General features: G+C 42.9%; 1 protein-coding gene across 15 annotated transcripts in view; it reads right to left on the bottom strand.

Annotated features, from left to right (window-relative positions):
- The window catches only part of PRUNE2 (prune homolog 2 with BCH domain), a 446,654-nt gene extending 433,441 nt beyond the window's left edge, over nt 1–13,213 (bottom strand). For 7 of the 15 annotated variants that reach the window (XR_012245008.1, XR_012245007.1, XR_012245012.1 and 4 more), the window contains exon 1: nt 12,984–13,210. Coding sequence is in view for 10 of the 15 variants with exons in the window: in XM_073633948.1 (XP_073490049.1) it covers nt 12,984–13,019 (36 nt within the window). In the remaining 5 variants the exon portion in view is untranslated. Of the gene's footprint in view, nt 1–12,983 lie in introns of all 15 variants that reach the window. The other 8 variants (XM_073633975.1, XM_073633986.1, XM_073633966.1 and 5 more) reach the window with 4 other exon arrangements.
- Nucleotides 13,214–14,085: the final 872 nt, after the last annotated feature.

Raw genomic sequence — 14,085 nt, 5'->3', positions numbered from 1 at the left:
CCACACTAAGCAGGAGAACACACCCCGGTCAGTTCTCTAGCTTTGCTGGGAACTCAGTCTGCTCTCCTCCAATGATCAGACTTGCCCTGACATGCCCCAACTGCACAGCCATTCACTGGGAAGCTCAGTGTCCTGCTGCTTCTCCACCCCCCCCCCCCCCCTCAAGCTCTTATGCAGCCGAGAAGAGAGGGAATGTAAACACTTAAAAAAAGGGAAAAAAGGAAAAAAAGTATTTATAATGGTTTTTTATATATATACAAAAATGTTTTACCTTTTCTTTATATTTTAAACTGAATGGGTTAGCCCCATTTGCCAAAAAAAAGAAATAAAATTTGTGGGGTAGGTAGCCGAAAAGACCTACCCCACCACTTGTCAAAATGAGGCTCCTACGACCTACATTCCGGAGATACGGGGCTCTTTGTGCAGCCTGTCAGAAGCTACATACAGAGTGTTTGCACACTCTGTGCAGCAGACAGAGGTTGAGCTCACAGTGCCTCTCCTCACTTCTTGTCAGAGGCACTGAGCCTAATGGACAGCTTGGAGTCTTGGACCAATGGTAAAGTACCATTGGCCCCAGCTGTCCAATAAAAGACACATGCTCCCTTCCAGCCCAGCCCTCTTAATTACAAGGAAATACATGGGTTTATGGGTATAAGGTTTACCCACAATCCCATGTTTTTCTCACACAGTTAAGAGGGAGATTGAGAATCTGCTGCTGCTGAAAAGGTACTGTTATAATCAAGCTAAATCATATTATTATGCTATAATATAATAATTTATTATATTTATCGATTTTCTGTTAAATTACTGGTTGGAAGTTATAACTTCAAACTTCAGTAATTTGTCCGTTAAGCCACCTGCTTGAGTACAGTTTTTGAAAATATAGTAAATTACCTTAAAAACAAGATATAATAATTATTTGTATATTCCTTATGGTAATTAACCCCTTGCCACCCAGGCCAATTCTGACACTTCTCTCCTACATGTAAAAATCATAATTTTTTTGCTAGAAAATTACTCAGAACCCCCAAACATTTTTAGCAGACACCCTAGGAAATAAAATGGTGGTTGTTGCAACTTTTTATGTTACACGGTATTTGCGCAGCAATTTTTCAAAGTTTTTTTTGGGAAAGAAACAGTTTCATGAATAAAAAAAAAAGAAAAACACTAAAGTTGTCAAAATTTTTTGGTATACTATAAAAGATGATGTTATGGCGAGTAAATAGATACCTAACATGTCACACTTTACAATTGTGCACACTTGTGGAATGGCGCCAAACTTCAGTCCTTAAGAATTTCCATAGGCGACGCTTTAAATTTTTTTACAGGTTACATGTTTAGAGTTACAGAGGAGGTCTAGTGCTAGAATTATTGCTCTCGCTCTAACGATCGCGGCGTATGTAACCTGTGTGTATCTGGCTCTCATACTAGCCAGTGCCTCACCAGCCACTGACCGATGGACGCGATGACCGCCAGCCACGAGCGAACGTGAGCAAGAGAGACAGAATAGGTACGAGTGTGTGTAAACACACACTTCCCTGTTCTGTTCTGACAGGAGTGACAGATCGTGTGTTCCTATTAGCTAGGAACCACGATCCGTCACTTCCTCTAGTCAGTCCCCTCCCCTTTCAGTTAGAATCACCTCCCAGGGAACACAGTTAACCCCTCGAGCGCCCCTAGTGTTAACCCCTTCACTGCTAGTGACATTTTTACAGTAATCAATGCAATTTTATAGCATTGATCGCTTTATTAATGTGAATGTCCCAAAAGGTGTCAAAATTGTCCGATGTGTCCGTCATAATGTCGTAGTCACGATAAAAATCGCAGATCGCCGCCATTACTAGTAAAAAAAATAATAATAATAAAAATGCTATAAATCTATCCCTTTTTTTGTAGACACTATAACTTTTGCGCAAACCAATCAATATACGCTTATTGCAATTTTTTACCAAAAATATGTAAAGGAATACATATCGGCCTAAACCAGGGATCTCCAAACTATGGCCCTCCAGCTGTTTCGGAACTACACATCCCATGAGGCATTGTAAAGCTCTGACATTCACAGACATGACTGAGGCATGATGGGAATTGTAGTTCCTAAACGAATGGAGGGCCATAGTTTGAGGACCCCTGGCCTAAACTGAGGAAAAAAATTGTTTTTTTATATATTTTTGGGGGATATTTATTATAGCAAAAAATAATGCTTTTTTTTCAAAATTGTTGCTCTTTTTTTGTTTATAGCGCAAAAAATAAACCGCAGAGGAGATCAAATGGCACCAAAAGAAAGCTCTATTTGTGGGAAAAAAAGAACATCAATTTTGTTTGGGTACAACGTCGCACGACCGCGCAATTGTCAGTTAAAACGACGCAGTGCCGAATCGCAAAAAGTGGCCTGGTCAGGAAGGGGTAAATTCTTCCAGGGCTGAAGTGGTTAACTTAGCCTGCAGAGTTTGACAGGCAGCACCACCTGACGAACTCACCTATTGATTTCAATGAGGCCACTCTGCAACTGCAAGCCAAACTCGCTCACAGTAGCAGCATAGACCAACAATGTAAAAATACTATTCAGCAATGTAAAAAAAAAAAAAAAAAAAAAGGAGGTGGCAGTAGCACCTCATGAACGCGTGTAAGCTGCTGCTATACCACTTGTTGAAAAGCAATCCACCACAGATCACTTTTCAGAGGGCAGTAAGCATTACCGCAAATGTGAAAGAAACTTGAAACACATCATCCATTTCACACTCACCACCAACCAGGTCACTCCCCAGCCACTTTTCATGTTAGCCACCTCCCTTCAACTTATATCACAGGTAAACATTTCCCAACCTGCAGATGACAGACCCTACTCCAAAAGATATCACTCCCAGTTACTCCCCCCACCCACTGATTGATATCCCTAGATGATCACCTCACACCCCCCTGCTGACAGACCTCTCTCTCCCCAGCCCATTCCCACACAACCTCTCACCTGCTGACCTGTGGATGGGGGAATCATTCCCGCAGTGTTACTGTGTTCTGCCAGTGGGGAGCCTTTCCTACCCACAGAATACAATGATCAGTGTTGCTAACTATAGCTGGCAGCACTGATCGTTCTGGGAAAAACCTGTACATAGTGCCCACTGTCATACCCTCCACATTCCTCTCCTGTGCATACTACCCACTGTCATACACTTCTCTCCTGTGCATAGTGCCCATTGTCATACCCTCCACACTCCTCTACTGTACATACTGCTCACTGTCATACGTTTCTCTTGTGTACAATACTGCCCGCTGTCATACCCTCCACACTCCTCTCCTGTACATACTTCTCACTGTCATACATTTCTCTCCTGTACATAGTGCCGCTGCCATACCCCCCACAATCCTCTCCTGTACATACTGCCCACTGTCATACACTTTTCTCCTGTACATAGTGCCCACTGTCATACCCTCCACACTCCTCTCCTGTACATAGTGCTCACTGCCTTACCCTCCACACTCCTCTCCTGTACATACTACCCACTGTCATATACTTTTCTCCTGTAAATAGTGCCCACTGTAATACCCTTCCCACTCCTCTACTGTACATACTGCTCACTGTCATACCTTTCTCTCCTGTACATACTGCCCGCTGTCATACCCTCCACACTCCTCTCCTGTACATACGTCTCACTGTCATACACTTCTCTCCTGTACATAGTACTGCTGTCATACCCCCCACAATCCTCTCCTGTACATACTGCTCACTGTCATACACTTTTCTCCTGTACATAGTGCCCACTATCATACCCTCCACACTCCTCTCCTGTACATAGTGCCCAGTGCCATACCCTCCACACTCCTCTCCTGTACATAGTGCCCACTGTTATACCCTCCACATTCCTCTCCCTCACCTGCACATACTTCCCACTTTTATACCATCTATACTCCTCCCCTATGCCCTCTTACCCACAAAAAAAGTTCTTTAAAATTATATTGAATATCCGCAATGCTACCAGCTCTAGAATGGGCTGCCCAAGGGACACCGGGTCAGTAGGAGGCCCCATGAGAGGCTCCAGGAATCCTGTGATATTAAAGCGGTAGTAAACTTTGTAAAACATTACTAATTTTTAGAGGCCCTCAGGTAGGTTATGCCATAATGCACTAGTGTGCACAGCATATTAGCACATTAAGGTACACTTACCTCTTAGACTGAGCCCTCCAGCGATGCGCTGTGATCAATCGGGCGGATCCCGGAGGGCTTCCATCTTCACCCAGTCTTCCTTCCGGGTTCTATGCCTTCAGTCACTTGCCTTGGCGGTGCTGCGTTGCTGTCATGCCCACGCATGTTCATGCGCATCCTCTATCTCTCTCATCCCCTCTCTCTCTCTATTTAATTTGTTACAAAAAAACAAAAAAATGTTGCTTTTTTATTTTTTTTATAAAAAGCCCCACCAAAATCCTCAGCACCAGCCCCATGATGTTCCTAATCCGGCCCTGCATAAGGGATACTTCCCATTAAATGTAAGTACTGTTCCTTGTGCTGATTTTAAAAGAAAGTACCCATGCTTAGGCTTCCTCTGATGGAAGCAGCCATTCTCTGATTTGCATACTTGCTTTGCAACAGTCAAAATTAACCTGCAATGGTATTCACTGCCAGATATTTGTGGAAAAAGGCCATTCACACCTCTCTTTCTAGTGCAGCAGCATAAGAGAATCAGATTTTTGAGGATGACTGAAACTCTGAGCAGGGAACCCCAGCTGTCAGTTGGGTAATCCCCAACTGTCTGCTGGGTAATTGGGTGGAAAGAGATAATGATAGTTAGATAATGACTTCTTCACACATGTGACATGAATACACAAAGGAGAGCGCCTTAAAACAGTATTAAACCCAAAAGCAAACATTTGTTATTTTACAGATTACCAAATCTTAGATGCAATGGCTGCATTAGTTTCCTTTAGTTTCCTTTTTTAGGCTTTCTTTCTTCTATTTTCATCTGGCAATCCAGCCAGCAAGTCTGTTGTTTTTCACAGCACAAACTCTCCAGCAGAAAGTATCAGTTTACATGGATAAGACAAGCCACTTAACACTCGCAGGGGTGAATAAAATGATCAACTTTTATCTATTCATGCAAAACCTTTATCCTAAAGTGAAAAGCTGCAACTGCTTATAAAGTGTGAGCTGGAGTTTGGCTTCAATGTATGTGTATCTAAATCTGCTAATTCATTTAAAGCAAGTGCAAAGTCTTGTTTTTTTTCAATAAAAATAAGTAAGCAGCTTGCTATGGGGGCACCCCAGCCGAGTCTCAGCTCCCTGTGTCCATTCAGACACTGAGCTGCGGCCTGAACCCACCCCTCTCTCTGATTGGCTGACTGAATTTGATTGACAGCAGCAGGAGCAAATCAGGAGGGAGAGTCTCGGACGGGCGAAACACTCATGGACATCGCTGGACAGAGATTGGTCTCAGGTAAGTAATATGCCGCATACACACGGTCGGACTTTCCGTCGTAAAATGTGCGATCAGAGCTTGTTGTCGGAAATTCCGACCATGTGCAGGCTCCATCGGACAGTTTCCATCAGAATTTCCGTTGCACAAAATTTGAGATCTGGTTTGCAAATTTTCCGACAACAAAATCCGTTTGCGTAAATTCCGTTTGTGTGTACACAATTCCGACGTACAAAGTGCCACGCATGCTCAGAATCAAGTAGAAGAGCCGCACTGGCTATTGAACTTCATTTTTCTCGGCTCGTCGTACGTGTTGTACGTCAGAAAAAATCCATGGATTTTGTTGTCGGAATGTCTGATCAATGTCTGATCGTGTGTACGGGGCATTAGGGGGTGCTGGGGCAGCAGCTGCACACAGAAGGCTTTTTATCTTCTGTCTTTACAACTCCTTTAACACCCCCCCCCCCACCCAGACTGACATTTAATCCTACACTCCCCGTAGACTGACAACGATCCTGTCTGCTGTACCTCTTTTGCTCATTCCACCAGAGTTGTGTTTCACTAACACAATAGGTGTGTTACTGGCCAGATCACCTGAAAACATAGGGAAAAAAGCCAAAGAAAAGAACACTGATGCAGCCATCCCATCTAATGATTGGTAAACTGCAACATAAAACATTTTTAGTTTAATACCGCTTTAAATTAGAATTGCAGACAAAAAGTTTGTTTTTGATTTGGTTGATGTAGGGAAGGCTTAGAACCTCTGTGCCACTTGCAAAACAGAGAGTTATGAAATCTTACCATGGGATAAAGACAGCAACAACAGGGACACCAGCAGTAATAAAAACTTGACAGGGGTTATAGCTCTTCCACACACAAAAATATTGAAGATAAATGTATTTATAAATTGGAGCCTACCATTTGAAATACACCGTTTATTTACATGATCCAGAAAGGGCTCATGTCTGGATCAAGGTCAGAACCCTGTTATTTATGCATTGGAACAAGCATACTTAGCATACCACAGGGAGCAAGGGATAGCATGAACAAATGTTCAGCATGTCTCAGAAGCATCCTCATGACAAGTGAAAGACTATAGCTATGGAACTATGCTGCAGCTCCAGGCTGCCATAAACTAACTAGATAAACTTGAACAATATTAAAAAATGTTTTTTATGGTCTATGTTAGTGGAGCTGGGCATCCCCTACCTACACATACCCCCCCTCCCAACTTTTTGACATACAGTTAGGTCCATAAATATTTGGACACAATTTTCATACTTTTGGCTCTGTATGTCACCAGAATAAAATTAAAACAAAACAATCCAAATGAATCCAGCTTTAATTCAAGGGGTTGAACATATATATCAAGTACAAATTTTAGAAACTGCAACCATTTTTAAAAAAAGTCCCCTCATTTTCAGGGGCTCAAATGTAATTGGACAAATGAATATAATCATAAATAAAATGTTCATTTTCAATATTTTGTTGAGAATCCTTTACTGGCAATGACTGCCTGAAGTCTGGAACCCATGACTGGGTTTCTCCTTTCTGAAGCGTTGTCAGGCTCTAACTGTAGCTGTCTTCAGTTGTTCTTTGTTTGTGGGTCTTTCTGCCTTTAGTTTTCTCTTTATCAGGTGAAATGCATGCTCAATTGGGTTGGGATGAGGTGATTGACTTGGTCATTGTAGAATACTCCACCTTTTTTCCTTCAAAAGCTCCTGGGTTGCTTTTGCAGTGTGCTATGGATCATTGTCCATCTCTACTGTGAAGCACCATCCAATCAACTTTGCTACATTTGGCTGAATCTGGGCTGACAGTATATCTCTAAACAATGTAGAATTCATCCGGCTGCTTCTGTCACATCATCAATAAACACCAATGACCCAGTGCCACTGGAAGCCATGCATGCCCATGCCATCACACTGCCTCCACCATGTTTTACAGATGACGTTGTGTGCTTTGGATCATTAGCTGTTCCAAGCCTTCTCCACACTTTTTTCTTCCCGTCATTCTGGTACAGAATAATCTTAGTTTCATTCATCCAAAGAATGCTTTTTCAGAAGGGGTCTGGCTTTTTTAGATGTTTTTTGGCAAAGTCTAATCTGGCTTTTCTATTCTTCAGGCTTATGAATGGTTTGCACCTTGTGGTGAACCCTCTGTATTTGCTCTCTTGAAGTCTTCTCTTGAGTGTAGACTTTGACAATGAAAACGCCCACCTCCTGGAGAGTGTCCTTCACTTGTCTGGATGTTGTGAATGGGTTTTTCTTTACCATTGAGAGGATCCTGCGATCATCCACCACTGTTGTCTTCCATGGACGTCCAGGCCTTTTTATGTTGCTGAGCTCCCCAGTGCACTCTTCTTTCCTCAGAATGTACCAAACTGTTGATTTGGTCACTCCTAATGTTGCTGCTATCTCTCTGATGGATTTGTTTTGTTTTTGAAGACTTACAATGGCCGGTTTCACTTGCATGGACAACTCCTTTGAACGCATGATGTAGGTTCACAGCAATAGATTCCAAATGCAAATACCACACTTAAAGTCAACACCAGACCTTTTACCTGCTTAACTGATGAAGAAATAACGAAGGAGTAGCCCACACCTGGCCATGAAACCACTTTTGATTCAATCGTCCAATTACTTTTGGCCCCTTAAAAAGGGGATGGCTATTCTTAAGACCTGTAATTCCTAAACCTTTCCTCTGATTTGGATGTATATACCCTCAAATTAAACCTGAGAGTGTGCACTTTCAGCCCATATCCATTATATAACTATAGCATTAATATGTTTTGGCAAATACCTGAAAAAACACAAATTGCGCCTGTGTCCAAATAAACAGTATCTCACAAAAGTGAGTACGCCCCTCACATTTTTGTAAATATTTTATTATATCTTTTCATGTGACAATATTGAAGAAATGACACTTTGTGACAATGTAAAGTAGTGAGTGTACAGCTTGTATAACAGTGTAAATTTGCTGACCCCTCAAAATAACTCAACACATAGCCATTAATGTCTAAATCACTGGCAACAAAAGTGAGTACACCCCTAAGTGAAAATGTCCAAATTGGGCCCAATTAGCCATTTTCCCTCCTCTGAGTAATGTGACTCGTTAGTGTTACAAGGTCTCAGGTGTGAATTGCTCTCACTCTCTCATACTGGTCACTGGAAGTTCAGGTGATTTAATTTGTCACCTAGTTTAAAAACTCTGCACTCCCATAGTCTCAGGTGCCAAAATTTAGAAAAATACATGGGTACTCTTGCAGGACTAGTCAAATAAAAGAATAGTTTATTTTTTTAGGGAAACGTTTCTTCTTTCAATGGACCTTGCATTGTATGAGAAAGTTATATTTTACCTAAAGTTCCCCTATAATAAATGAATTCAGTATGTTGCAGGATATAAATATATTGTCAAATATGTAAAATTACTTTTTTAATATGATAGCTGGAAAAGGAAACTTTGAATATGATAGCTTGTTACATTGTAGTAAAGCCGGGTTTTAAGTTTACATGGTGAACTGTATATTATACAGTGTAATAAATAAGACCTGTTTTGCTATTTGTCATTAGAGATGGGCGAACTGTTTGGGCCAAGCACCCGAATTTGCAGGACACTCGGCGGGATGTTTGCCCACCGAGTGCCTCACAATGCACCGTGTGCTGCACAGTGCATTCTAGGGCCCTGATTGGCTGAAGGAATACACCTGACCAGTGGTCAGGTGCAAGGCTTTGACCAATCAGGGCTCAGAGCACAATGAATAGCTGGTTGTTAGGGAGCGGGCTGGGAAGCCGGCCGCCATGTCCTTAACAATGAAAGATTCATCAGCTGTCACCAGGCTTCCCCACTGTCAGCTGAATAAAAAAAATGCTGCTGACAATACAAAAATGTGAAAAAAACGCTGTAAACTCAAAATTTTCAAAATAAACGGCATAGGGTCCCCCCCCAAAATTCATACAAGATAAGGTCTGGTATGGATTTTAAGGGAAACTCCCCGGCCATAATTTTAAAAAATGGTGTGGAGTCCACCCCAAAATTATACCAGACCCTTTTCCGAGCATGCAGCCTGGCAGGCCAGGAAAGGGGGGTGCAGGCAAACCATACATGGGGGGCAGGATCTGGGGGCACCTTTTGTTAAAGGGGGCTTCTAGATTCCGATAAGCCCCCTGCCCACAGACCCCACAACCACTGCCCAGGGGTGTGAGGAAGAGGTCTTTGTCTCCATTAACATGGGGACAAGGTGCTATGGGGTGGAGCAGGGCAAAGCCCCTCTGCCCCAAAGCACCCCCCCATATTGAGTGCATGTGGCCTGGTATGGTTCAGGAGGGGGGGCACTCGCTCACCTCCCCCCCCCCCCTTTCCTGGACTGCCATGCTGCATGCCCGGATAAGGGTCTGGTATGCATTTTGGAGGGGGGGCCACGCCATTTTTTTTATTTTGGTGTGGGGTTCCCCTTAAAATCCTTACCAGACCCAAGGGCAATGTTTTTTTTTTCATTTAGCTGTGAGTGGGGAAGCGCATGCAAAAATGTTGCCTCCTCATACAGACTGACTCCCCAAGCCATTGTTTACAAAATGAAGAAAGCTTGCAGGGAAAATCAATTTATATGTCATTTCTTCATATATGTCAGTTTTTGCTGCAGCAGGTTCTATACATGGTACAGATGCGCCACTTTACATGCAAACTAAGGGGACCCCCCAGGGACTATATTTAAAGGAATTTTTTCGTTTTTCTTGTTTCACTTTAAGCATCATTAAAATCACTGCTCCTTTAAAAATTATATATATTTTTTTTAATTTGCATTGATACATGTACCCCAGGACAGTACCCGGGCCCCCATACCCTTTTTATGGCCAGTAACTTGTGGTCCTATAGACTATAATAGTGTTCTGGGTTCGGGTTCAAACTTTTACATGTTCGGGAGCTCTGCTGTCGAACTGAACCCAGAGTTGTTCGGTCCATCACTATTTGTCACCAAATACATAATCTAATGCAAACTGGTTAATCCATAAATGTATACAAATCAATCAACTTGTTTTTCTGTAAATTATTATTTATTTATTTATGTATTAATTTTTTTGTTTAGTAAACGACAAGAGGAAAAAACTACATTTACACCTTTTAGGAAGGTACATTGAGAGAAATTACTATAACTGGAGCAACTGTGCATAGTAACCAGCTTCCATCTTCAGCTAATTCAAGTGGTTCTAAAGGCAGAAGGTTTTTTATATCTTAACGCATTCTATGCATTAAGATAAAAAACCTTCTGTGTGCAGCAGCCCCCCTCAGCCCTGATGCTTAACTGAGCCCCATCTCAATCCAGCAATGTTGTATGAGAGACTCGGCTGTCCAGGACCCTCTCTCATGATTGGCTGAGACACACAGCAGGCGCCATTGGCTCCCGCTGCTGTCAAAGTCAGTGAGCCAATGAGGAGAGAGAGGGGGCGGGGCTGAGACATGGCTCTGTGTCTGAATGGTGTCTGAATGGTGGCTTGGCTCGGGTGCCCCCATAGCAAGCTGCTTGCTGTGGGGGCACTCAGCAGGAGGGAGGGGCCAGGGACCCAAGAGGAGAAGGATCTAGACTGCTCTGTGCAAAACCACTGCACAGAGCAGGTAAGTATAACATGTTTGTTATTTTTAAACAAAAAAAAAAAAACGAGACTTTAGTATCACTTTCAGTTAAGCAAAAATTGAAGCTTAAAGTTTTTTCTTTAAGAAAAACAGACATGTTATACTTACCTGCTCTGTGCAGTGGTTTTGCACAGAGCAGCCTGGATCCTCCTCTTCTCGGGTCCCTCTTCGGTGCTCCTGGCCCCTCCCTCCTGTCAAGTGCCTCCACAGCAAGCAGCTTGCTGTGGGGGCACCTGAGCCGAGCTTCAGCTCTGTGTGTCCATTCAGACACAGAGTTGTCGTTCGGCCACGCCCCTCTCTTTCCTGATTGGCTAACTGACTTTGATTGACATCAGCGGAAGCCAATGGCGCTGCAGCTGTGTCTCAGCCAATCAGGAGGGAGAGTCCCGGACAGCCAAGGCACTTGTGTACATCGCTGGATAGAGATGGGGCTCAGGTATTGGGGGGCTGAGGGGGCTGCTACACAGAGAAGGTTTTTTTATCTTAATGCATAGAATGTATTAAGATAAAAAAAAAAAAAGTCTGCCTTTACAACTCTTTTAATGCATAGAATGCATTTAGATAAAAAAATCGTCTGCCTTTACAACCCATTTAAAGCTGATTGGTTGTTATGCATGGCTGCTCCAGATTCAGTATTTGCAGTCTTCGTAAATTTGCCTGTTTGTGTGCTGTTATCCTATTCGCTAACCCTTTTACTGTAAGAATAAGCAATTACAAAGAGCAAGCTATTAACAAGGCCATTCAGAAGGTAAAGCAACATTTCATAAGTATATTGGTGGACCTACTAACCATATTTATACAGTATATCTTGATTGTTAGGTGCTGTGGGGTGCAGACATTTGATCTAGATCAGTAAAAAAAAAGTTGCAGCACAGTTGGAATATAAGTGCATTAGCACTGTCCCTGATCTATATATAAATGATGCTCTGCAGAATGCATTAGACATTTCCTCCAAAGGCTTACTGGGATGGATCAATGTTCTTTATCCCCCTAGAGACTATAGCAAACTAAAAATCTGGTAATTACTTGTACAGCAAATGCAAAAAAACAAATAGATCATAATGTCACTGTCACTAGATGATGATGTCACTGTCACTAGATCATACAGCATGATGTCACTGTCACTAGATCATAGATCATGATGTCACTGTCACTAGATCATGATGACACTGTCACTAGATCATAGATCATGATGTCACTGTCACTAGATCATAGATCATGATGTCACTGTCACTAGATCATAGATCATGATGACACTGTCACTAGATCATAGATCATGATGTCACTGTCATTAGATCATAGATCATGATGTCACTGTCACTAGATCATAGATGATGATGTTACTGTCACTAGATCATAGATCATGATGTCACTGTCACTAGATCATAGATCATGATGACACTGTCATTAGATCATAGATCATGATGTAACTGTCACTAGATCATAGATCATGATGTCACTGTCACTAGATCATAGATCATGATGTCACTGTCACTAGATAATAGATCATGATGTCACTAGATCATAGCTAATGATGTCACTAGATCATGGATCATGATGTCACTGTCATGATGTCACTGTCACTAAATTACCACAGTAAAGAAGTGCAAAAAAAAACAGTCCATTGTTTAATACACCACGCTTAAAATAAATGTGCACATGTTTTACAAGTTACATGATATTTGAGTTACTTTCCTTTATGCTGTATAATGATCCCAAGGCCATCATGATAAAGTGAGTATCACTGAGATCACCGCCATGACATCACAAGTATAGTCATTTAGAACTCCTACTCCAGCAAAGATAATGAGCCATGCACAGTGCTCTGGGTGGGGCTGCCTGTCCACAACACAGGGAATTCTTCACCGGAGCAGTGTGTAGTAGTAGATCTGATTGAACTATCTTAGCCCCTATGAAGCCCCGCTCCCAGCAGTGAAAAGAACTCACCAGTGTGGATTTGGTGCGTTGCAGAAATTCCTCCATATTAAAGAGTTGAGGAGCCCTCCCTAGGCTGCTGCTGCTGCTGCTTGGAGGTGCGTACACCTGCTGCTGCTGCTACTGCTTGTACGGCTCCCCGCAGAGCGCCCTAATGACGACTCGTAGTCACAGCACAACATCAGCAGCAGCAACTTCCCGGCCGCTCTCCCACAGAGGATGCTGGGCCGCGTGCACGCGCATGGAACCTCTCCAAGGTGCTGAAATGTGATACCGCGCAGTGCAGTCATACACCACTAACCCCTTCACTGCTGATACTACCGACTACACCAAAACACTGGGAGCATCTGTCTCAGATCACCTATTATATACATGCTGGAGATAGTGGGCTTTCTTCTTCTACATCACAGTAACACAGGCTTATTAACCATGTCGCTGCAATCACCTGCTAGGTAATCTGACATACTTCCTATACAGTATCTATGAGGATATAGTAAGGGTCATTTCATGCCATAATGTAAAAAAAAAATCAGCACATCGCATCTGAAATGCATGTGTGTTGATGTGCATTTAACATGCATGTTCAGGCGCATTGGGGTGTTTTACGTTTGCATGTTTGTGCATGCTGTCATCATTTTTATTGGGAAATATAGAAAAATAGGGATCTTCACAGGCACACCTTGTTATAGTGACAATCTTGTCCCCTTTCACACTTGTGCAACCTGAAAGTTGCACGACTTTGCGGCAAACTTTGACGCAACTTTGATGTGACTTGAACCAATGCCTGGGTAATCTTAAGTCGCATCAAAGTAGTGCAGGGACTACTTTGAAGTTGCAGCAACTTAAAGGCCCCTTTCACACTGGGGCGGTGCAGGCACCGGTGGTAAAATGGCGCTATTTTTAGTGGCGCTTTACCGTCGTTTTAGCGGCGCTATTCGGCCGCTAGCGGGGCGGTTTTAACCCCCGCTAGCGGCCGAAAAAGGGTTAAAACCGCCCGCAAAGCACCGCTGCAGCAGCGCTATGCCGGCGGTATAGCCGCACTGCCCCATTGATTTCTATGGGCACGCTCCTTCACCGCTCCAAAAATGCTGCTAGCAGGACATTTTTTCAGCGT

Source organism: Aquarana catesbeiana, linkage group LG01, assembly GCF_042186555.1.
Source record: "Aquarana catesbeiana isolate 2022-GZ linkage group LG01, ASM4218655v1, whole genome shotgun sequence".
Lineage (NCBI taxonomy): Eukaryota > Metazoa > Chordata > Amphibia > Anura > Ranidae > Aquarana > Aquarana catesbeiana.
The sequence above is the reverse complement of the archived record's forward strand: the minus strand, read 5'-3'. Positions and strand labels throughout refer to the sequence as shown.